Raw genomic sequence first — 26,044 nt, forward strand, 5'->3', positions numbered from 1 at the left:
TTTCCTTAGCAGGTACGCCATTTAGCTGCAGCATGGGTTTATTTATTCTGACAGCAACAGTTTGCTCCCACGATACGTAAAGCCGTGACTCCAGCGCTGTAGGAGGTGATTTCACTACCACAGTTAAAAAAAGAGCATATATGTAGAAGCATGAGAGTAGGGGTGGAGGAGAAATTTGCTCCTAATATTAGGAGCAGATTGCCCCTGTGCTTCAGCATATATTTTTTACGGACAGATTGCGTTAAAAAATCAAGTTGTTTTATTGAGTTAATGTTTTATCGTTACCATTGTTTGCTTTTCAGGTGCGCCATTCAGCTGCAGCGCTGATTTATTTATCTTGACAGCAACTTTGTTTGCTCTCACGATACTGAAATCAGCGCCTCCAGCGCTGTAGGAGGTGATTTCACCACCACAGTTAAAAAAAAATGGTGCATGTATGCCCATCATTAGAAGTGGGTGGATGAAGGGCTGTAATCTAATGGTGGGCATACCCACTGATCAATCTCTTTTTTCCGCTCAGCCCACAGGCTGCATGAAAAAAGAACATAACAATATATGCCCAACAACGTACTGATGTGGTGCTAAACTTTGAGTGGTTATACCAGAATGATCCCTGCAGGTTTAGGTATCATCTTGGTATCACTCTTTTCAGCCAGAGGTTGGCTTTCATGTAAAAGCAATCCTAGTGGCTAATTAGCCTCTAGACTGTTTTTACAAGCAGTGGAAGGGAACAACCCCCCCCACCATCTTCCATGGTTTTCTCGGGCTCAAGCAGCTTGCTGTGGGGGCACCCGAGCCGAGTCACAGCTCTGTGTATCCATTCAGACATGGATCCGCGGGTCGGCTCTGCCCCCTCTCTCTCCTGATTGGCAGACTCACTTTAATTGACAGCAGTGGGAGCCAATGCCACCAGTGCTGTGTCTCAGCCAATCAGGAGGGTGAGTCTCGGATGGCCGAGACACTTGTGGACATCACTGGACAGAGGTGGGGCTCAGGTAAGTATTAGAGGGGCTGAGGGGGGCTGCTGCACACATAAGGCTTTTTATCTTAATGCATAGAATGCATTAAGATAAAAAAAAAACCTTCTGACTTTACAATCCCTTTATCATTTTTGATTTCTCAGTCTCTGAAATGCACAAGGTGTGCCATAGATTTTAACAGAAAACAAAATGCAGTTTCATACATTAGTAATAATGATGAAGTCTTACCTTCTGTAGATTTGGAGATGTCACTACTGGTGGGATGTCTAAGCAGGAAGAGGCTGGAAAAATAATTGTATTATTTAATAGAAGTTCCTCAAATATTTTTACATTAAATGCATTGATTGGAGGCAGTAATGAATTGCTCATTGGGTACAGTCAGTGTAAGCTATGTTTAAAGGTGAGTTCTAGTGAAAATATAAAGCTACTCTTGGGGCTCCCTCCACACTACAAGGGTTAAATGTTTCCTATTTGTCTGGGGGACCGTTAAAAAGCAGTTTTACCTCTTTATCCTTTGCTCTCCTGACAGCCTGAATTCTACTCCACAGGACTACTGGTCCTACATTGTATGTAAAGATGTCAGATTGTGACCAGTGGATGGAGTGCTGAAGAGGAGAGGTGGGACAGGCTGCATAGGAGTAAAGCAATGTGCAGCACAATTTTTTTTCTTTATTATTGAAGCTAAACTTAAAGGACATAAAAAATACATAAATAAATTCTGATTTCATTGATATAACATTAAATGTATTTTTAATGCAAGCATGAGCCAATCAGTCATGTTGCAGTGGGGGTGGTAGGTGGAAAGCAGAGTGTCAGAGGGATGAGCTCATCAGTCTACTGCTTCTCCTTTCACTGTCCAGTCAGAGGCTTGGGATGGGAAGGAAGTCTATAAGTAGTAACTGAAGCAGAGAAAAATCAGGCCTCCTGCCAGGGTAGACAGAGTTTTGCTGTGTGGAAGAGCTGTGAAAATGTCAAAACTGGATGGTCAGAAAAACAATTCCTTTGACAGGAAAACAGTTCCCATATTTTTTTTTCATGTTTAATGTTTAACATTAATTATGGATTGAGAATACATAATGGCATTTACCGGGTTCTCTTCTAAAAAAGATGAAGGTGTGATTGAGATGGAGAGCACACTGTGCAAACTTGCTCATAGCTTCAGAGGAATGGATAGCTGTGCGACCTGTGATAAGAAAAAAAGTAGAGAACAAAATATTTATACTGGCAGCAGACAGCATATATGGTATGCTTAATACACTGTTGTAGGATATGGAATAAAAAAAGAGACATGTCCTTAAAGCGGGGGTTCACCCACACCGCCAAAAAAAAAAAATATTAAAAGCCAGCAGCTACAAATACTGCAGCTGCTGACTTTTAATACATGGCCACTTACCTGTCCCAGGGTCCAGCGATGTCGGCAGGGGACGCCGAGAACCCGCTCGGTTCTCGGCAGCTGCCGCCGCCATCCTAGGTGAGGGAATCAGGAAGTGAAGCGTTGCATCTTCACTTCCCGGTTCCCTACTGCGCATGCGCGAGTCGCGCTGCGCGTCCCAAGTGGTCCCCGCTCTCTCCTGGGAGCTGTGTGTTCCCAGCAGACAGCGCGGTGGGGACGGGAAGAGGCGTAGACTCCCATGGGAGTCTATGCCGGAAGTGGGTGCAAATACCTGTCTTAGACAGGTATCTGCACCCCCCTCCCCCCTGAAAGGTGCCAAATGTGACACCGGAGGGGGGGAGGGTTCCAAAAAGCGGAAGTTCTATTTTTGTGTGGAACTCCGCTTTAAGGTCGGATTCACACTTATGCATTTTGGTAATGCTTATTATTGCAATGCATAGTAATACATGCACCGCCATGCATGAAGTACAGTGTGATTCATGTTGAATGGCACCCCAATGTACTTTTACAGTAGAGGGCAATAAACCTACACTGCTACGCACCAAATCACATATGAAATGGTAGGTAATGTTGGCAGCTGCTCTGGGATTGAAGGTCCCATACTATACTTTTATTTGGTCATAAAAACTAAGGCTCCATGCACACTGGAGCTCATAAATGGCCGTTCTTTGGAGTTTGGGCAGTTAAACTCATAACTCAACCCATAAACTCCACTCTATGTTATCCTATGTGTCCATGCACACATGGACATTTTTTTAGCTTTTATCAGCAATGGAGTTTATGGGCTGTTCTCTGAACGCCATAAAATCGTGTTCAAAGTGTCGTTTTTCTGACTACAAAAAACGCAAAAAAAGCCAAACGCGCATAAACGCGTGTTCGTGTTCTATTTTTTCAATGCATTGTGGGAGTTTAGGAATTCATTGTGGGATTTTTGGAGTGTCCTCTGTGTATTTTTATTAAAAATGCCCATAAACACTAAAAAACGTGATAAACGCGCATAAACGTTAGTACAAAACGCTGTTAAAAGCGCATTTTTTAACCAGCGTTTTCTGCCAGCAATCTGGCGTCCAGAAAAAGCTTTTTTGAGCTCCAGTGTACATGGAGCCTAATAGAGCTTGGCAGTTGATTGCGGAGATCACAAGAGAGCAAAGTATTGCAGTGTGAAAGCAGTAGAGAGACTTTCTTCCTTTCTGTGGGCACAACTAAAGAGGAACAAGAGATATCTTTACAACTTCATATACAGTATAGATCTATATAGATCTATATAGATCTATATATAGATCTATATAGATCTATATATACCGTATATTCATTATGGTTCTCTTAAGGTGTATGTAAAGGCTAAATATATAAATATACTTTTTTATTAGCCACCATTTCATCTACTAAATACACCATTGGAAGTGTTTTATTGTATCTGTTCAATAAATAATGCAAAGAAAATACCCCTTGAGTCTGCTAGAAATCTCGGTAGCTGATAACTTCTTATGCACCACTGCCCCTGCACAAGGAAGGGTTAAACAGATAAGGGGAAATGGGGGGGGGGGGGGGGGGGGGGGTAAGGAGAGGGCCGCCTTTTGTAATCCATCAGAAATTAAATAGAGATAAAAACCCATATTTAGGATTTCAGAGCTCAAGAGACAATTCAATAAAGCATTACTGACACCTTTTTGGGAGTGCAGCCTGTGCCAGATTCAAAAAGCCTACCAGTTTCGGTAGCTGTACCGAAACATGCGGCAAATTCAAGCAGGTCTTTGCAAAGTGGCTGCACTAAATTGAAAGTTATTTCCTTTGGTTTGTAGATAAGAAAACTAAAGGTAATTAAAGTTGTTATAAAGCATACATTTTTTTACCTAAAATAACAAACTTGTTATACTTACCTGCTCTGTGAAATTATATTGTGCAACCTCCTTTTCTTGGGTCCTCCCACCAGCAGTCCATGCTCCTTCTCTTCCGTGTCTGCCCCCATGGCAAGCCGCTTGCTGTGTGCTTCGATAGAAACACACACAACACAGCTTAGCTCCATTCCCCACTCTCTGCTCACAGGACTCCCGCTCCTGCTGCTGCCTCTGTGTCTTGTAAGAGCAGGGAGAGAGGAGAGAGCCACTGTAGATGGGCACAGCGCTGAATCAAGTGAGGATGCAACTAATTATTGGGGGGGGGGCGCTACTGCTACTGGGACATATTTTACTTTAATACAGGGAATGCATTAAAGTGTTACTAAACCCAGGACCATGCATTCACTATATCCGGTCTCCCACAGAACACAGAACATGCAATCATTTTAGTAAATATAAACTGCTACTTTACTAATACTCTTTTTCATCAGCAGTATATAGCAGTCTTGTGACTTCTATGATCTATCAGTGCCTGGTTAAAGCTTGTAGGAGGAGTTTTCATACTGCGCTGGCTGTCCTATTAAGATGCAGGACCCCTGACCCTCTGTCTGGACAGTGCTGATTGACCCTGTGCTGGTCACATGCACTCTCCCAAGAAAAAGAAAACGTATTTAGCAATACACACTAAACTGAGCAAGTGCAGCCTGACTCCAGTAACTCTGTCTTATCTGGACATGTTTTGGAGACAATGCAAGAAGGGGAGGATCTGTGCATACAGGATTAAACAGCCTTTTTACATAATGCAGAGGATTAACCCCTTAGGTTCTATAGTGAATATAAGTGAATATAATGCCGCGTACACACAATCGGACTTTCCGACATACTTGGTCCTGCGTACCGGATTTCGTCGGACAATTCGATCGTGTGTGGGCTCCAGCGGACTTTGTTTTCTCAAAAGTTTGACAGACTTAGATTTGAAACATGTTTCAAATCTGTCCGATGGACTCGAGTCCAGTCGAAAAGTCTGCTCGTCTGTATGCTAGTCCGACGGACAAAAACCGACGCTAGGGCAGCTATTGGCTACTGGCTATGAACTTCCTTGTTTTAGTCCGGTCGTACGTCATCACGTACGAATCCGTCGGACTTTGATTGATCGTGTGTAGGCAAGTCCGTTCATTTAGAAGGTCTGTCGTAAAGTCCGTCGAAAAGTCCGCCGGACAAAGTCTGCCGTAAAGTCCGGTCATGTGTACGCGGCATAAGAAGCATGCTTTACTGCAGGGGTAGGCAACCTCGGCCCTGCAGCTGTGGTGAAAATACAAATACGATCATGCCTGCGATTGTCAGGGTCTCATGGGACTTGTAGTTTCAAAACAGCTGGAGGGCCGAGGTTGCCTACCCCTGCTTAACTGCATATACAGACTGATTTTACTGTTGTGGGTTTAGTAACACTTTAAGGTAACACATGTTTTGACTTTAGAGCCACTTAAAGACCAACTGTAACTTCTATTAAAGAGATAGGCAGAGTGCCTGTCTCTGTACACTCTGTAGCAGAGCAGCATGTTTGCCACCACTACTCCCTCCCTTCCCCACCTGTCACTAGTTGTCACTTGTTAAGGATGCTGCTGGCTTCACAGCTAACAGACACTAAGAAACCAGTGACGCTGACAGTAGGAGAAGCCTGATGGGGAAATAGAGAAACTAGTTCGCCATCGGGTTGGCTCACTCCTTGTATTGACAGCAGGCAGTCTGCAGATTCTAATAGTAGGCTGTCTATTGGCTATGGACCTGCTCACTGCCTGCTATCCGTCCCAAGGTGAGCGAACCTGATGGGGAACCAGTGTTTCAGCTTCCCCATCAGTCTTCACCCACGCAGCTAGAAAGCTGATTGGCTGCTGCAATGTTTGTGTGACAACTACAATGGCAGGAGGAAGCTCAACTGCACTGAGGATGGAGTGTCCATATGTACATGGTACATGAGTCTTTTGCCCGCACTGACGTTTGTCACACGGGGGGGGGGCACAATGGACACTCCTACTGTGCTGTCATGTCAAAGAGAAAGGTAGGAGCACACTACATTTCAGGAGCATCAAAAGTTACTTTTCTGTAACTGCATCATGTTTAAAGGGATAAAACAAGGGGAAATGTGCATGCATTTTAAAGATGTACTAAAAAAAATGTTATTTTAATTTTGCCTTGATATATAATTTAAGCAATAGAACTTACAACAAAGAAAGAGTGAATCTCCAAGGGATTCTGATGCAAACACAGCGCAGTCTTTGCTAAAATGGCGAAAAATTGCCTTATCACTTCCTAAATCAAGAGATAAAAGAAGGATGTAAGATTTTGTTAGACAAAGAAATGCAGAGACTTTTACATACAGGAGTAATATACATTTTTTTCTTAAGACTGAGGACAGTGTTGGAGACGTCTAAAAAGTTACATACGGTTTGTGGGTGGCTAGCCCAGTGTCTAGTTATTCATCTTGTACCATAACTTTAGCAGATGGATTCACTGTTTACTATTTCATGTTGTTTAATGTTAATGTGGGGTCAGTTGAATAATAAAAATGCATTATAGTTTGTTGAAAGTGATAATCAGTGATTATTTATTTTTTAAGAACTTGAAACATTAAATGCATTAGGGGTTCATTTTCTAAAAGCAAATAGGCTGTTGACTTTTTAAGGGAAGCTTAGCTTAGTGAATGAGTTTATTGAATGTGGTTGGGTGTTCTTTGCAAAATGGTTTGACAACATTCACTATGCTAAGGGAAAATTCCCTTGCAATGTGAAAATTCCTTTGGAAAGTGAACAGTCTATTTACCTTTAGTACATCAACCCCATTATGTTTTAAAGTTCTTTTGGTGAACTTGTCCTTGTCTTGATTCCACAACCTCTTTGGTTGCTACCCGCCATGTTAAATATTTACTTTGCTCCTCCTTCCAGCGATCATTACTGTGCAGCACTGCTTGGCGCCACACAGTGTGCACATGTGCCGCAGCCCCCTGCTTTCCTATAAGTGAGCCATACTCCACTGGACAGCTGGAATACAGAGCACACATAAGAATAAATGATGTCCATTCAGATATCATCTTTTACAGCCGGTGATTCTGTGCACCATAAGAACAATCATAGCGGCAGTTCAGCCGCTTGATCGTTCTTACAGGCGGCGGGAGGGGACATCCCCCCCGCCTCCATCTAGTGTTTTTACCAGCTCGCCTGTGCGAACGGCGAGCCGGAGAAGGAATCCGCCGCTGCCAAATGTTGATCATAGAGATTTCTGGTGACCAGATGGTCCCCAGTCATCTCTATGACCTTCGGAGGCCTGGACACGACGTTATGACGTCACGACCGGTCACGTCCGTCCGGAAAACAATGCTGAGGACTCGGATGGAAAGAAAGAGATTTTTTGTTTGATCTTGGTCTTTCCGGCCTGGAGGAGAGACCTGGGGTCTTATAGACCCCAGATCTCTCCATAAAGAGAACCTGTCATGCACTACTCCTATTACAAGGGATGTTTACATTCCTTGTAATAGGAATAAAAGTGATAAAAAAAATGTAAAGAGAAAGTGTAAAAAAAAAAAATTAAAGCACCCCTGTCCCCACGTGCTCGCACACAGAAGCGAACGCATATGTAAGGTGCGCCCACATATGTAAACGGCATTCAAATTACACATGTGAGGTATTGTCGTGATCGTTAGAGCGAGAACAACAATTCTAGCCCAAGACCTCCTCTGTAACTCTAAACTGGTAACCGGTAAAAAATTGAAAGCGTCGCCTATGGAGATTTTTAAGTACCAACGTTTGGCGCCATTCCACAAGTGTGCGTAATTTTAAAATGTGACATGTTAGGTATCTATTTACTCGGCATAACATCATCTTTTACATTATATAAAAACAATTGGGCTAACTTTACTGTTTTGTTATATTTTAATTCATTTTTCCCCCAAAAAACGTGTTTGAAAAATTGTTGCGCAAATATCGTGTGACATAAAAAGTTGCAATGACCGCCATTTTATGTTTGGGGGTTTTAAATAATTTTCTAGCAAAAAAATTATGATTTTTAATAGTAGGAGAGGAGTGCCAGAATAGGCCCGGTATGCAAGTGGTTAAATGTTTGGATCTTGGTATCTATGTATCCTGTATTTCTTTGGAACTGAAACTTTATTTTTTGTAGATATATTGGAACAGAAAATAAAGATAGAAGACAGCTTTATAGCACTTTTCCTACAATTAACTTCCAAACTAAAGAAAGCCACTCCAAAACTAGCATAACATCAATATTAGAACCCAATAAAACAGTGAAGAAAGTAGCCGTAGCAGATGGAATTCAGGGAAAATTTTGACTGAAGTCTTCAGTTGTGGATTTTCCTAAAGAGCGTCAGTTTGGTACTTTGTTCGCATTTTGGGAAACCTTAATAGAAGACTTTATTAAAGTTTTGTGAAAAGCTGTTCATGTGATAGAATGACTAAAACTAGACTCTTATGGAGTCCCTAACCCAACACCTATAGATGCCTGCTCATACAATATGGGGTTGATTTACTAAAACTGGAGGGTACAAAATCTGGTGCTGCACTACATAGAAATCAATCAGCTTCCAAGTTTTATTGTCAAAGCTTAATTGAACAAGCTGAAGTTAGAAGCTAATTGGCTACTATACACAGCTGCACCAGATTCTGAGTGCACCAGTTTTAGTAAATCATCCTACAGGATACAAAGATATTTTAGACAATTATTCTCTTCCAGCCTTGTGGCTACACTTTGAGGATCGCTTCTATTGATTGATCCACATGTCTCCACCATTAGGCAGCCAAGATGAAATATATTGCCAAAGCCAGAAGGCCAACAGCCCAGCATACCAGCCAGACCACTAATATTTGAGCCCAGCAGTGGCTGCTGGTGGTCAAAATTTTGGGGGGAGCGAGAAACAGACCCGGCTCCCTCACTCACACTAGCACCCCCCGTGGGGCGTGACCGATCAATCACATCGCTGATCTCCAGGGTTCGATAGGCGGCGATCCTTGCACTACCTAACCCCCGTGCAATCCATAGCCTCCTTACCTTATACAGCAAGGGGTGCGGGCAGGAGGACGAGGGATTGGTGCACTGCTGAATCAATCCAGGGTGTGGCTTTAGGAGAGACTGCTGCTGCCGGAGCCAATGCTTCTCCTCCCGTCCGAACAGGAGGCATAAGCAAATATTAATTCGCTAATGTCACACAAGTGGCTGGGCTCGGGGCACATTGCTCTGCGCCCCAAGTCCACCCTTCTTTGAAGCCAATTAGAGCATCCGGCTCTAATCACGTGCTTCAAAAAAAAAAACCCTAATTAAAATATATGCATCCGGCGCCCCACATGTAGATTAGAAAAAAATGTCTTGTTTGCCACATGTAGATTAGGGGCGGGACACATGGATTAGGGGTGCCCCTAATGGATGGGCCGCCACTGGAGCCCAGCAATGGCAGTCCCTGCATTTCTCTTGTAAAGGTTTACTTTAACCGGTTCCCGACCAGCTCGCGTACATATACAGGGGCAGAATGGCTCCTTTAAAAGCCGCCAGAGGACACGCGCAGGACCCGAAGAGCGTGGCCGGTGGTCGCGATCGCCACCAGCCACGCGCAATCATGTGCACGAGCGCCAGCATGGGGATTTGTGTGTGTAAACATGAGACATGTCGTTTGTTCCTACTATGTAGGAAGAGCGAAATAAAGAAAAAAATACCGCGCTAGATATTGTAAATAAAGCAGCAACTAAAAACCAAGTAATATCTCTACGGTATAAATACAGTCAAATACATAAAGTTGCGCTAGAAAAATAGTGGTGAATTGTACAAATACATGTATAATTAAATATACTATATTTAAGCACAACGCATCGCCCTACATGTTTCGCAATACCTTGCGTCTTCCCAGGAATGCTGACGTCATCACGCCACATGTGACCCCGGCACGGGGATGCTTTGTTTTTATTTGTTTTAGCCGGCTTTTTATTGTTTGTCCTGTACTGTCATTTGCGGGCATCCACATGTTTTACCTAATAAGCGTGCTTTTCTACTACACAATTGGCGTCCCCCTCTCTCTTGCTTATCCACTCGGGGCTCGGAGCCCGAATGGGTCTTTTTTCAGAGCCAGAGGAGTAGCACATCGGGCATTTTTTCCATCCCCCGTCTGACATCCACTTCCATCTGAGGGAACCGGACGTTGGAGACAGCGAATAGACAGCGAATATCCATACATCATAAGGGTCACATAAGGGTCTGCGCACACAGATTACCGCTCTGTCTTTGAGATTCATTTATCTACTATACAAGCCCCTGGGAGTTCCTTAATAGCTATCATTTCTCACCATGGAATTTATCACACATCAGGAGTGTATTTGTCCCTTTATGCTGTACATTGTGGACATTACCATATGCTTCATTCACTGAACTTTGTTATTGCTTGTCACATTATATTTATTTAGTATATTTAATTATACATGTATTTGTACAATTCACCACTATTTTTCTAGCGCAACGTTATGTATTTGACAGGAAGAGCGAAATGCCTCCTCTCCTATTCAGTCCTATCCCCATACAGTTAGAACACAGTGAGGGAACACACAATTAACCCCTTGATCGCCCCCTAGTGTTAACCCCTTCCCTACCAGTGTCATTTACACAGTAATCAGTGCATTTTTATAGCACTGATCGCTGTATAAATGTAAATGGTCCCAAAAATGTGTCAAAAGTGTCCGATGTGTCCATCGCAATGTTGCAATGCCCCTAAAAAACGCAGATCACTGCCATTACTAGTAAAAAAAAAATAATAATAATAAAAATGCCTTAAAAATGCCATAAATATTTCCCATAGTTTGTAGACGCAATAACTTTTGCACAAACCAATCAATATACGCTTATTGTAATTTTTTTTTTACCAAAAATATGAGGAATATATATTGGCCTAAACTGATAAAGAAATGTGTTTTTTTTTTTTTAAATTTGGGGGATATTTATTTAAACAAATGAAAAAATATTGTTTTTTTTTCAAAATTGTTGCTCTTTTTTTGTTTATAGCGCAAAAAATAAAAACCGCAGAGGTGATCAAATACCAACAAAAGAAAGCTCTATTTGTGGGAAAAAAAGGACGCAAATTTCGTTTCGGTACAGCATCGCACGACCACGCAATTGTCAGTTAAAATGATGCAGTGCCAAATTGTAAAAAGTGCTCTGGTCAGGAAGGGGGTAAAATCTTCTGGGACTAAAGCGGTTAAAGTATAACTAAAGGAAAAACTTTTTCTTTTTGGTTTGGCACAGAGTGGAGAAGGATTCGAGCCCCTGTCAAGTTTTATTGCTATCTGTGCCCCCGTTAGGGAGGTTCACCCTCTCTTTGTCCTGTTTACCATTATCATTGTAAATGAAAGTAAAAGAGAACCCCAAATTTTGGGTTGTCCCCAGAAAAGTAATAGATAGAAAGTCTTCCAATTGGGGCACTAGTTCTGGTGACTTGGAGGTCCCCAAGAAATTATTTTTTACTTGCAGAGATTTCCTCTGACTTCCTGTTTGGCCATGGGACAGGAAGTGAAGGGAAATCTCTGCAACGGCACAGAGATGGCGAAAAAAAAAAAAATCTGATAACCCTCCCTTGTTCTATCCAAAATGAAAAAAAAAAAGTTTTGCCCATAGTTCTACTTTAAGCAACCTACAGGAGAGAAGAGTGCACAAAGGAACTCGCTGGTAGTCCAATTAGCCAGCTGCAAGTAGGGAGGTGACATAGAAGGCTAAACGGTTGCAATGGTTAGTAGATTGGTCATTGTGAGAGAATCACAAGAATAGCTGAACACATACACTTATACAATTTTGATAAAAGAACAGTTCACAGATTGCACATAAATGTCCACTGAATTCTGAACTCTCTGACTGGAGTTACACATTTATAAAGCGCTGAGAAACCAAGTGTCACATGACAATATGGTGTCCATTTGTATAAGGGTTTGATTAATAATTTAGTTAGAAAGCTACCTGAGTTTTGTTCACATGCAGGCTTAAAGCTATTGCCTTGCAGGCTGCATTACCTTTATAACTTAAATACCCGTCTTGTTCCTCCAGAGGCATTTTCACCAAAACGGGATAATTGGCTCTTAAAGAGAATAAATGACATGCTTAAAATCTTATTGCATGGGCACAAAATTCATTGTTATTATATTAGAGCCACTGGCACACATTATTTTTCAGAGGCAAACACTGAATAGAGAAAGCCCACCTCTGATTTGCTTAAACCCTTCCCGTGATCTTCTGAACCACTCCCATGTGTATACCAAACCACTATTACATTGTCTGAAGCACTAACTCTTCTGAATTAAAATCAGGAATTGCTAAAATCGGGACAATTAACAGGTATTTGAATACAGTACAACTGCATACAAGGAGACAGGACTGGCTCACCAAAGTAAGACAATGATTAGCTGGTTTGAGAACTTTCTTACTTGAGAAAAGGTTATCAAGTTGAGGTTACATGGCTTGTTACCTTAAAAACCCAACTCCAGACTGGAATCAACCAAATCATTGGTTTCAACAATTCAATTTTGTCATTATCACTACACTCATGGTTAGATGTGACCTCAACTTGGAAAGTATTCTCTGATACCACTGATGGCTTTCTGTATACTCACAATATTGCCAAAATGCTCATGTAATATTCATGATTTTCTTGGTGTATCTCTACAGCGCTATGGATAGCTGAAGTGTCATGAAGAGCGATGAATATCTTGCTGTGCGCTGAAACCACCACATTCCACCTCCCTAAAGACTAAAAAGGACACCACAACCATCATCCCAGGTTATACATCTCTCTTTTACTATACAAAAACCTCCCATGTAATGTTACCTTTTTGATGGAAAGAGGCGTCTGCTTTTCTTCCAAATCAGAGCAGGATTCTAAAATATATAAACACCAGAATTATTAAAGTTACATTTTAGGTCAGTTGGATCCTGGCATCCCAAAAACACTTCCTTGCCTTTGTGAATGACTACACTTGGTGCAAGGCAGTTTTTTCTGGTGATCTCAATATTGCATGATTTTGTAACAGAACATTTTTATTTTTACTTTTTTTTATGAAAAGGCAATTATGATAGGTTCATTTTACAGGTGACTGATGAGTGTTCATTGTGGCTTCCCAGTATAACAGGAATGCAACCAGGTTAGCAAGTATTGGATAGTTTTTCGTTGTTTGGTTTTGGTCCATATGATGCAAGATGCGGGTACCTGGACACTGAGGGGTTAAGTTACTAAAACTAGAGAACTCAGGATCTGGTGCAGCTGTGCACGATAGCCAATCACCTTCTAACTTCAGCTTCTTCAAATAATATGCATTCTATGCATAAAGGTAAAAAACCTTCTGTGCACAGCATCCCCCCCAGCCCCCCTGATACTAAGCTGAGCCCCCTCTTGATCCAGCAATATCCACAAGAGACTTGGCACTCCGGGGATTTGCACTCCTGAATGGCTTTTGCTCCCTCTGCTGTCAATCACAGCCAGTGAGCCAATCAGGAGATAGAGGGTTTGGAGCCGAGCCCCGACTCCATGTGTGTGGGGGCACTCTGCAGAAGGGAGGGGCTGAAGTTAGGCACTTTTCTTCCTGCAGGAAGCAAGATAGCTCTTACAATATGAAAGGTACATCCAAGGTCTCCTGGATGGTACTTGGCATTGGCATGGGAAAAGAGAGATTAGCAACCCTTGTGAAGGTTGAGCCTGGAACGGAATCCCAGGTATTCCAAGAGTGGGGACCACATACAGCATAAGTTGTTCTAGAGTTTTGCCTGTGGCTAACCATCACCACGTGTGCAGCAGCTTATATCAACCACCGTTATACTTACTAATAAATCTCCCTGTAACCCTAATGCAGGCCATACACTATGCAAAAACTCATTCGAAAGTGCTTCAGAAAAATGAAACATCGTTCGGCAGAGCTCACGATCCTACCATCATGTAGTGACTAAATTTCAAAAGATAAATCGTTTAATGGACATAAATGAATCGGTTTATTGTTTGTATTGTAGTTTGTTCACATTAACCACTTGAGCCCCAGACCATTATGCTGCCTAAGGACCAGAGGTCTTTTTCCAATTTGGCACTGCGTCGCTTTAACTGCTAATTGCGCGGTCATGCAATGCTGTACCAAAATGAAATTTGCGTCATTTTCTTCCCACAAATAGAGCTTTCTTTTGATGGTATTTGATCACCTCTGCGGTTTTTATTTTTTGCGCTATAAACGGAAAAAGACCGAAAATTTTGAAAAAAAATGATATTTTCTACTTTTTGTTATAAAAAAATCCAATAAACTCAATTTTAGTCATACATTTAGGCCAAAATGTATTCGGCCACATGTCTTTGGTAAAAAAAATGTCAATAAGCGTATATTTATTGGTTTGCGCAAAAGTTATAGCGTCTACAAACTAGGGTACATTTTCTGGAATTTACACAGCTTTTAGTTTATGACTGCCTATGTCATTTCTTGAGGTACTAAAATGGCAGGGCAGTACAAACCCCCCCCAAATGACCCCATTTTGGAAAGTAGACACCCCAAGGAAATTGCTGAGAGGCATGTTGAACCCATTGAATATTTATTTTTTTGTCCCAAGTGATTGAATAATGACAAAAAAAAAAAAATATTTACAAAAAGTTGTCACTAAATGATATATTTCTCACACAGGCCATGGGCCTATGTGGAATTGCACCCCAAAATACATTCTGCTGCTTCTCCTGAGTATAGGGATACCACATGTGTGGGACTTTTTGGGAGCCTAGCCGCGTACGGGGCCCCGAAAACCAATCACCGCCTTCAGGATTTCTAAGGGTGTAAATTTATGATTTCACTCTTCACTGCCTATCACAGTTTCGGAGGCCATGGAATGCCCAGGTGGCACAAAACCCCCCAAAATGACCCCATTTTGGAAAGTAGACACCCCAAGCTATTTGCTGAGAGGCATATTGAGTCCATGGAATATTTTATATTTTGACACAAGTTGCGGGAAAGTGACACATTTTTTTTTTTTTTTGCACAAAGTTGTCACTAAATGATATATTGCTCACACAGGCCATGGGCATATGTGGAATTGCACCCCAAAATACATTTAGCTGCTTCTCCTGAGTATGGGGATACCACATGTGTGGGACTTTTTGGGAGCCTAGCCGTGCACGGGGCCCCGAAAACCAATCACTGCCTATCACAGTTCCGGAGGCCATGGAATGCCCAGGTGGCACAAAACCCCCCAAATGACCCCATTTTGGAAAGTAGACTGATCATATCATTTTATATATTTAGCACAGCACCTTTTAAACATATTAATACTTTAGACGTTTATTTACCTTCTCCTTCACCTCGACTTACTACTTCAGCGTCACGTAAAAAGTAGTTATATTTGGTTCCAAAACACGTAGCCTGTTCTTGAAACTTATCTACAGCAGCCTTTGTGGCAGTTTTGATTACTAAAATAAAAATAAAAAAAACACATTTTATATCTTATCTCAAGACAATCAGCTAAATTAGTTTTTGAAATATGTAAACATTACCTATAGTATCCACTGAAGGATTTGTAATTGTGTCTGGCCAGTTCAGCAATTGAGGCATCCCTGCCAAAAAGCATAACCAGGTAAGTGACTTTACATTTCTCCAGCATTTCTCCATCTCTCCTCCCTCTCCCAGAGCCATCCCACTGAGGTCAGTGCCCCTAGCTGCATCAACATACTGTGAATAAAAGGAGCCAAGGTGGTACCCTTCAGAGGTTGGGTCCATGACACCCTGTGTATTAACAGTATTGTGCTCAGTCTTCCAGGTTGGGTGACTGAGGCTTCATTCAACCCTAAAGACCAGGGACATCTTGTGTTGAAAAAGAAGTACTGTGGTACTGCCTGGGACATCCCTGAATTGAAAGTGAGTATTGTAGCTAGGACTGCTTTTTATATTAACCAGCTGGGAAAAAATAGCTTAGGGTTAGGCTTTCAGTCAACAAGCTTGGTTGCCCTAGTTTCAAAATTATAATATGCTATACCTTTAAGTTCACAAATCAAATGATTAACCACTTGAGCCCCGGACCATTATGCTGCCTAAGGACCAGAGGTCTTTTTCCAATTTGGCACTGCGTCGCTTTAACTGCTAATTGCGCGGTCATGCAATGCTGTACCCAAACAAAATTTGCGTCCTTTTCTTCCCACAAATAGAGCTTTCTTTTGATGGTATTTGATCACCTCTGCGGTTTTTATTTTTTGCGCTATAAACGGAAAAAGACCGAAAATTTTGAAAAAAAATGATATTTTCTACTTTTTGTTATAAAAAAAATCCAATAAACTAAATTTTAGTCATACATTTAGGCCAAAATGTATTCGGCCACATGTCTTTGGTAAAAAAAATGTCAATAAGCGTATATTTATTGGTTTGCGCAAAAGTTATAGCGTCTACAAACTAGGGTACATTTTCTGGAATTTACACAGCTTTTAGTTTATGACTGCCTATGTCATTTCTTGAGGTGCTAAAATGGCAGGGCAGTACAAAACCCCCCCAAATGACCCCATTTTGGAATGTAGACACCCCAAGGAAATTGCTGAGAGGCATGTTGAACCCATTGAATATTTATTTTTTTTTGTCCCAAGTGATTGAAAAATGACAAAAAAAAAATAAATAAATAAATATTTACAAAAAGTGGTCACTAAATGATATATTGCTCACACAGGCCATGGGCCTATGTGGAATTGCACCCCAAAATACATTTAGCTGCTTCTCCTGAGTATGGGGATACCACATGTGTGGGACTTTTTGGGAGCCTAGCCTCGTACGGGGCCCCGAAAACCAATCACCGCCTTCAGGATTTCTAAGGGTGTAAATTTTTGCTTTCACTCTTCACTGCCTATCACAGTTTCGGAGGCCATGGAATGCCAAGATGGCACAAAACCCCCCAAAATGACCCCATTTTGGAAAGTAGACACCCCAAGCTATTTGCTGAGAGGCATATTGAGTCCATGGAATATTTTATATTTTGACACAAGTTGCGGGAAAGTGACACTTTTTTTTTTTTTTTTTTCATAAAGTTGTCACTAAATGATATATTGCTCACACAGGCCATGGGCATATGTGGAATTGCACCCCAAAATACATTTAGCTGCTTCTCCTGAGTATGGGGATACCACATGTGTGGGACTTTTTGGGAGCCTAGCCGCGTACTGGACCCCGAAAACCAATCACTGCCTTCAGGATTTCTAAGGGTGAAAATTTTTGATTTCACTCTTCACTGCCTATCACAGTTTCGGAGGCCATGGAATGCCCAGGTGGCACAAAACCCCCCCAAATGACCCCATTTTGGAAAGTAGACACCCCAAGCTATTTGCTGAAAGGCATGGTGAGTATTTTGTAGCTCTCATTTGTTTTTGAAAATGAAGAAAGACAAGAAAAAACTTTTTTTTTTTTCTTTTTTCAATTTTCAAAACTTTGTGACAAAAAGTGAGGTCTGCAAAATACTCACTATACCTCTCAGCAAATAGCTTGGGGTGTCTACTTTCCAAAATGGGGTCATTTGGGGGGGTTTTGTGCCACCTGGGCATTCCATGGCCTCCGAAACTGTGATAGGCAGTGAAGAGTGAAATCAAAAATTCACGCCCTTAGAAAGCCTGAAGGCGGTGCTTGGTTTTCGGGGTCCCGTACGCGGCTAGGCTCCCAAAAAGTCTCACGCATGTGGTATCCCCGTACTCAGGAGAAGCAGCAGAATGTATTTTGGGGTGTAATTTCACATATTTCCATGGCATGTTTGAGCAATATATCATTTAGTGACAACTTTGTGCAAAAAAAAAAAAAAAAAAAAAAAAATTTGTCTCTTTCCCGCAACTTGTGTCGCAATATAAAATATTCCATGGACTCGACATGCCTCTCAGCAAATAGCTTGGGGTGTCTACTTTCCAAAATGGGGTCATTTGGGGGGGGTTTTGAACTGTCCTGGCATTTTATGCACAACATTTAGAAGCTTATGTCACACATCACCCACTCTTCTAACCACTTGAAGACAAAGCCCTTTCTGACACTTATTGTTTACATGAAAAAGTTTTTTTTTTTTGCAAAAAAATTACTTTGAACCCCCAAACATTATATATTTTTTTAAAGCAAATGCCCTACAGATTAAAATGGTGGGTGTTTCATTTTTTTTTTCACACAGTAATTGCGCAGCGATTTTTCAAACGCATTTTTTGGGGAAAAAACACACTTTTTTTAATTTTAATGCACTAAAACACGCTATATTGCCCAAATGTTTGATGAAATAAAAAAGATGATCTTAGGCCGAGTACATGGATACCAAACATGACATGCTTTAAAATTGCGCACAAACGTGCAGTGGCAACAAAATAAATACATGTTTAAAAGCCTTCAAAAGCCTTTACAGGTTACCACTTTAGATTTACAGAGGAGGTCTACTGGAAAAATTACTGCACTCGATCTGACCTTCGCGGTGATACCTCACATGCATGGTGCAATTGCTGTTTACGTTTGACGACAGACCGCCGCTTGCGTTCGCCTTAGCGCGAGAGCAGGGGGCGACAGGGGTGTTTTTTTTTTTTTTTTTTTTTTCTTTATTATTTTTTTGCTTTTTTAATCTTACTTTTAAACTGTTCCTTTCATATTTTTTTTTTTAATCATTTTTATTGTTATCTCGGGGAATGTAAATATCCCCTATGATAGCAATAGGTAGTGACAGGTACTCTTTTTTGAAACAATTGTGGTCTATTAGACCCTAGATCTCTCCTCTGCCCTCAAAGCATCTGACCACACCAAGATCGGTGTGATAAAATGCTTCCCCAATTTCCCAATGGCGCTATTTACATCCGGCGAAATCTAAGTCATGAAATACTCGTAGCTTCCGGTTTCTTAGGCCATAGAGATGTTTGGAGCCACTCTGGTCTCTGATCAGCTCTATGGTCAGCTGGCTGAATCACCGGCTGCATTCTCAGGTTCCCTGTTGAGACAGGAGAGCCAGAGAAAAACACGGAAGACGGTGGGGGGGGGGGGCATTCCCTCCCACGGCTTGTAAAAGCAGTCTAGAATCTAATTAGCCGCTAGGATTGCTTTTACATGAAAGCCGACCGCTGGCTGAAAAGAATGATACCAAGATGATACCTAAACCTGCAGGCATCATTCTGGTATAACCACTCAAAGTCGTGAATGGCGTACCTGAAGACAAAAAAATGGTTAACAATGGTTAACAATAAAGCACAGTAAAGTGTAAATAATTACACACCTGAAAAACAAACATGATAAAACATAATAACAATAACAATAACAATAAAACATTGCAGAATAGAATACAGTAAAAAAGAGCAGAACAATAGAGAGAGAGAATAGAGAGAGAGAGAACAATAAAACAACAACTATTTTTTTTTATTTCATATTTTTTTTTTTTTTTACACTTTTTTTGTAACTAACTTTTATAACGGTAACCGGTTCCAGGTTCGGGTCTCTCAAAATGCGATGGCATTTTGGGAGACCCTGTGAAAGTGTGCCTAGTCTGTGCAATGCTGTACCCTACGCTAATACTCAACTAGTGCATGGTAGCGTTCAAAACATTCACCAATGCAAAGACCAGGATTATCAGGACAGGAGGGACAATAATAGCGGGTGTCACGCCTATATCCGCGCTTGCTGCAGACACGACATCTTTTTTGGGGGGGTTCGTTGGGTAGGGGTACTCGGGAGGACATAAAAATGCCTCTCATGCAGCCGACTGCATTTGGTTGGGGATGTGAATGGGGGAAGTACGGGCGCTGCAGAAGCGGTGGGTTCCCAATTAGGATTGGCGAATGCAGCAGTATGGGCACGACGGGCCTGTGTTTGTCTTTTTGGTGGCAGCGGGACACTACTTGTGCTTGCCACCTCACCAGCTTCAACTGCACTTATGGGACTCACCACGTCACCAAGTGTTACTGCAGTGCTGGTTTGACTACGACCGGGGTGTACTAGGCCGCTGGCGCTTGCCAGTTCACCAAAACGCTACCAAAAAACTGTTAGCGATCGCAGGGATCAGGCCTGACTCTGCGAACGCTGCAGTTATGCGTTTAGTGTTTTGTAAGTGACAGTGATCGATCGATACTGCACTTGGGTGGGCTGGGCCGGGCCGGGCGGAGGGGCAAAACACAGGTGCTAGCAGGTATCTGGGCTGATCCCGCTAACACTGCGTTTTTGGGAACCCTAAACTGCTGGGGATGCTAGTATAGATCTGATCGGATCAGATATTGATGCGATCAGATACTATACCACTAAGGGAGGTGTACGGTGCGTGCGTGGGTGTTAGCGGTACTGGCGCTAATCTGACGCTGCCTGGGGCTGGTGCTTGCCAGTTCACCAAAATACTACCAAAAAAACTGTTAGCGATCGCAGGGATCAGGCCTGACTCTGCGAACGCTGCAGTTATGCGTTTAGTGTTTTGTAAGTGTCAGTGATCGATCGATACTGCACTTGGGTGGGCTGGGCCGGGCGGAGGCGCAAAACGCAGGTGCTAGCAGGTATCTGGGCTGATTCCGCTAACACTGCGTTTTTGGGAACCCTAAACTGCTGGGGACGCTAGTATAGATCTGATCGGATCAGATATTGATCCGTTCAGATACTATACCACTAAGGGAGGCGTATGCTGCGTGCGTGGGTGTTAGCGGTACTGGCGCTAACCTGACGCTGCCTGGGGCTGGTGCTTGCCAGTTCACCAAAATGCTACCAAAAAAACTGTTAGCGATCGCAGGGATCAGGCCTGACTCTGCGAACGCTGCAGTTATGCGTTTAGTGTTTTGTAAGTGACAGTGATCGATCGATACTGCACTTGGGTGGGCTGGGCGGAGGCACAAAACGCAGGTGCTAGCAGGTATCTGGGCTGATCCCGCTAACACTGCGTTTTTGGGAACCCTAAACTGCTGGGGACGCTAGTATAGATCTGATCGGATCAGATATTGATCCGATCAGATACTATACCACTAAGGGAGGCGCATGCTGCGTGCGTGGGTGTTAGCGGTACTGGCGCTAATCTGATGCTGCCTGGGGCGACGCATATCACCGCCGGGCGATCGGGGGGCTAAACCTTTATTCGGTAATAAACGGCGGGTGCCCTGACACTATAAAAAATAAACAAACTAACCAGCGTCAACCGTAACGGTTATACGGTGATCAGTGGTGAAAGGGTTAACTAGGGGGCAATCAAGGGGTTAAAACATTTATCAGATAGTATAGGGGGGTCCCTGACGCTATAAAACGCTGACGGCGAACCTAAATATTTACCTCACTAACTAGCGTCACCAGCGACACTAATACAGCGATCAGAAAAATGATCGCTTAGTGACACTGGTGACAGGGGGTGATCAAGGGGTTAAAACTTTATTAGGGGGGGTTAGGGGGGTACCCTAGACCTACAGGGGGGTAACAGTAACTGTCCCAACACTGTAACTGTCACAAACTGACACTATGCAGTAATCAGAAAAAAAAAAAAAAAAAACTGCTGGTGTCAGTTTGTGACAGGGGGGGGGGGGTGATTGGGGGGGGGTTCTACTGTGTGTGTGTGTGTTGGTGCACTCACATTGATGTCTTCTCTCCTCGGGCCGGAACGGAAAATACCGACCCGAGGGGAGATGACATCACTTCCTTTGCTGCTGTTTAGCATACAGCAGCAAAGGAAGATTCTCATTGGCCGGCGGCGATCGCGAGGGGGGGGCCACGAACGGATGGTCTCCCCCTCATCACCGATCGCCGCTGGACAAAAGACGACCGCCTCGGGCACCGGGGGGGGGGGTCCGATCGGACCCCCCACCCGCGGAAGGCAAATCACGTACCCTGTACGTGATTTTGCCTGTCCGTGCCACTTTGCCGACGTACATCGGCGTGAGGCGGTCGTCAAGTGGTTAAAAAAAAAAAAAAAAAATATATATATATATATATATATATATATATATATATATATATAGCAATAACTCTCGGTGGAGCTGCTGCTGGTTTAAGCGGGCTGTTACCTTCACTCTCGATACCTCTGTTTCACCAGCACCGGATCTAGGGTTCTGTTGAGTTTACCTCTGGACGATATAAGCACCAACACTTGAGTACGTTTTCAATGCTTTACTGAACCAAGTAACGAAGGAAGTAGCAGGAAAGAGGCAGGAGGAAAACTGCAGGGAAGCTCAAATACCTTTCTTTAGGTTTCTTTAGAACATCCTTTAAAGTTGAATACTGTAATTGAATGCAATCCCCTTTTGTGGGACACGATCTTTGCTCGCCTGGATAGGCCTCTCTCACTTGCCTAGCAGCCAGTACGTAGCACGAACAAAAGTCTCTGCCCCAGACTTGCTTGAATTAAACCCGTACGATCCTCTGCCACGGGATGTATTGGATCGTGATGAATGTCAGACACAGTACTTGGACCTCTAAGCCAACCCGGCAGTACTATGCTGTAGGATTACTTTAGGATATGTCCTCCAACTGAGTCACCAGGCCCCTCTCCAGACCAGCACTCTGCATGATCCTTCCATGATGGGTCCTCCCCTGGGATCTCCTCGGTTGTCCAGCTTCTTCACTCTGGATAGACAGCTCAGGACCATTCCTCGGCTGCTGTGGTAGGCCCCAGACAGGCTTCTGGGCCCACCCACGCGCTGCAGCGACGCGGGCCTCCGGAACGGAGGACCACAAGGTGGTACTCTAACACATACCTGTCAGCCAGGAGAGCCAGCAGGTGGCTGAAAACGAACCCCTAAACATGGCGTCTGTCCCATAAATACCCTCTCCCAGAATGCAACTCGGAGGATCACCTCCACCGAGTTGTCTCCGAGACGGAGGAGCACTCATTCGCTTCAACACGTTGCTTTTCCAACACCCGCCGATGGTGACAACGACACCCACTGGCACAATGTGGAACCACACGCAACGTCAGCCAGGCTGGAACAGAGGCAAATCTAACTTCCTATAACGAGCAATTCACTAAATTTACCTATCAGATGGTAGATCATAAATCTACCAGCGCTACATATATATATATATATATATATATATATATATATATATTAATATATATATATACCTTGTGCAATCATCACAATAGTGCAAAATCATAAGCAATAAAAAGTATGACCAAAAAAAATATGAATGATGCTCAATTTCTTCTGTGAATCCCCTTAGTGGGTTCCACTATCATTGTAAAACATCAGTCTTAACAAAATGAGAGACCTCAAAGCAATAATAGCCCTCATTGATGTCAGAGGACTGTTTACATCAATCCACCACAGGGACAATCATAGGGAACCACAGGGAACACCAACATCTGTAGCAAGAAACAAACTTGGTATATTTATTATTAAAAGAAAAGTACTCAAATTGTCAATGTGCAAAAGACAGCATAACAAACAAATGAGCCAACTGTTTGGTCTGGCGATGTGATGACATCAGCACAGGCTCCGCCCTGATGCGCTTTGTCATAGAAGATGTTCTCAAGGGACTGGCTGCCCTAAACCCCAGTTTGCCAACTCCACAGCGAATAACTGCTCTACTCTTTCCTCCTGTCAGCAAGATATCAGTGTTAGATTGACAGTACAGCCTAGCATAGTAAAGTCTAATTAACTCACAGTGCTGCTATTATCCCTCAGTCTCAGTGCTGCTATGTAGAAGCTAATTTAAAAACAGAATCATGTATCCACACTAGCTTTATGCAGTATGAATGCACAATTAATTAATTAAATTATTGTAATACACCAAGGAATAACTTGGTGATCGTTTTTTTTATCTGCAAAGAGCTTGAATATCCGAAGCCCTTAGTTCTCTTTTCTCTCTCTCTCTCATTTTTTTTTTTTTGTAGAAACAAATTGCATATAAAAACACTTTTCATTTCAATATATTTATTGGTTTTATATAAAAAATATATATATTTTAAATTAAAAATATGATTATAATAATACTTTGGAGTTAGGACAGAATATAAGCTATTCTTCTAAAGCATCTTGCATACAGCCACCTAAAAACACCACGTTTTTAGGCATTCAGACTTTTTTTGCTGATGTAAATGCAGCCTGTTGTTTTTAATGGGCCTGTATACACAGACGTTCAAACTTGCTGCGTATAGATCAGTAAAAAAAATACAAAAGAAATGTGCATATACACTATATTGTCAAAAGTATTGGGATGCCTGCCTTCACACGCACATGAACTTTAATTGGCATCCCAGTCTTAGTCCGTAGGGTTCAATATTGAGTTGGCCCTCCCTTTGCAGCTATAACAGTTTGAACTCTTCTGGGAAGGCTGTTCACCAGCTTTAGGAGTGTGTCTATGGGAATGTTTGACCATTCTTCCAAAGCACATCAGTAAGATCAGAAAAGTTGAAGCTGTTATAGCTGCAAAGGGTGGGCCAACTCAATATTGAACCCTACGGACTAAGACTGGGATGCCATTAAAGTTCATGTGCGTGTAAAGGCAGGTGTCTCAATACTTTTGACAATATAGTATACATGTGTATGATACAACCAAAGAAAAGCTAGAAGAATATTTATGCGCCTCCATGCATATGTGAAAAAAGCGTGCCAATACACGCGTTAATATACAGCTCATCCTTTTGTTTTATGCAGGAATTTTCTCCCACAAATCTAATTTTCATACCTTAGAACCATATGCCAGTAAAATAAAAGGAAACACGCCACAACATGATCATTGTTGCCAGTACTGAGGCCACAGGGTCAGTTTCTATGAATTAATTCCTTTAAGTAAGTGTCTTTATACTCACTTGCCAGGTATAAATTAGTCATTTCTGCAGTCTTGATCTCCAGGAGCAGAAATCCTTCATCCATCTTAAATGCTGACAATTTTATGCCACCTATTGGAAAAAAATTGACAAAATAAAGATTTCCATATTAACCGTCTGTTAGAAGTACATCTTTGTAATGTATAGATAAAAAGGACCGCCAAATGAAATATCAAGCACCTATTGACCCCGACTTACTGCAAGTATATGTAAACCCTTTTAAAGAAAAAAATGGGCATAAGATAGCCCAAAGGTCGGACTTTAGCGGCACAATGTACAGTAATAGATATAAAGTTATATATTTTATTTATAATAATACATGGTACAAAAAGCAAAAAAGGGAAAGAATTAAAAATATATACACAATACATGACAAAAATGAACATGCATGGTATACTTAGTAGTGAGCCCCTGTGTGTCAACACGTTTCGCTGTCTAGCTTCGTCAGGACACACTCAGGGATTGTTGGAGGAAAGCAGGTTTCACTATCAAAAATAAAACACCTTGCTAAGACTTCATACAATAGCAACATATGTTAAAAATGGTTTATCATCATATCTGAGAGACATATATGACACACATAGAAATACCTTGCAAAGGAGCCCATGAAATATCGCCTCACCCATTAGGCTCCAAGTATTCTCATGTATGGTATTTCAAGTACTTGGGTATTCAAGACAGAAAGCCAACTAGAACAATTCATATAATGACATAAGTCATTGAGAAAACAGGAAACATCCCAAAAAATTATATATGATGAAATAGAGAAATACTCACTAGCTCAGAGTGCCACGTGGCACATATATTATCAATATTGGCAAATGGAAGAACAAAACCGGATAAGAGAAGAAAGGGGGGGGGGGGGGTGGTGGTGGTATGGACTTAGACACTGAGAGCCGAAAGCCTTAGTAATATGAGCATATATTCAAAGCCAGTTCCATATACATAAATACTAAAACAAAAACAGAAAGCCCAAACTGCAATCAGCAGAGCAGAAGTCAAATTAAATCAGGTTTAACAGTCCCTCAGGGTCATCTAAAAGGAAAAAAGGAGAGCAATATGGTATAAGTATA

General features: G+C 42.2%; 1 protein-coding gene across 2 annotated transcripts in view; it reads right to left on the minus strand.

Moving 5' to 3' along the window:
- LOC141107620 (uncharacterized) overlaps nt 1-26,044 on the minus strand; it is a 115,751-nt gene that overhangs the window by 49,532 nt on the left and 40,175 nt on the right. For both annotated transcript variants that reach the window (XM_073598477.1, XM_073598476.1), the window contains exons 4-12: nt 24,954-25,043; nt 15,757-15,816; nt 15,553-15,672; nt 13,072-13,121; nt 12,857-12,993; nt 12,260-12,324; nt 6,435-6,521; nt 2,068-2,163; nt 1,209-1,261 (exon numbers count right to left, since the gene is read on the minus strand). In XM_073598477.1, coding sequence (XP_073454578.1) covers nt 1,209-1,261; nt 2,068-2,163; nt 6,435-6,521; nt 12,260-12,324; nt 12,857-12,993; nt 13,072-13,121; nt 15,553-15,672; nt 15,757-15,816; nt 24,954-25,043 — 758 coding nt within the window. The remainder of the gene's footprint in view (nt 1-1,208; nt 1,262-2,067; nt 2,164-6,434; nt 6,522-12,259; nt 12,325-12,856; nt 12,994-13,071; nt 13,122-15,552; nt 15,673-15,756; nt 15,817-24,953; nt 25,044-26,044) is intronic.

This window comes from Aquarana catesbeiana, linkage group LG09 (assembly GCF_042186555.1).
Source record: "Aquarana catesbeiana isolate 2022-GZ linkage group LG09, ASM4218655v1, whole genome shotgun sequence".
Lineage (NCBI taxonomy): Eukaryota > Metazoa > Chordata > Amphibia > Anura > Ranidae > Aquarana > Aquarana catesbeiana.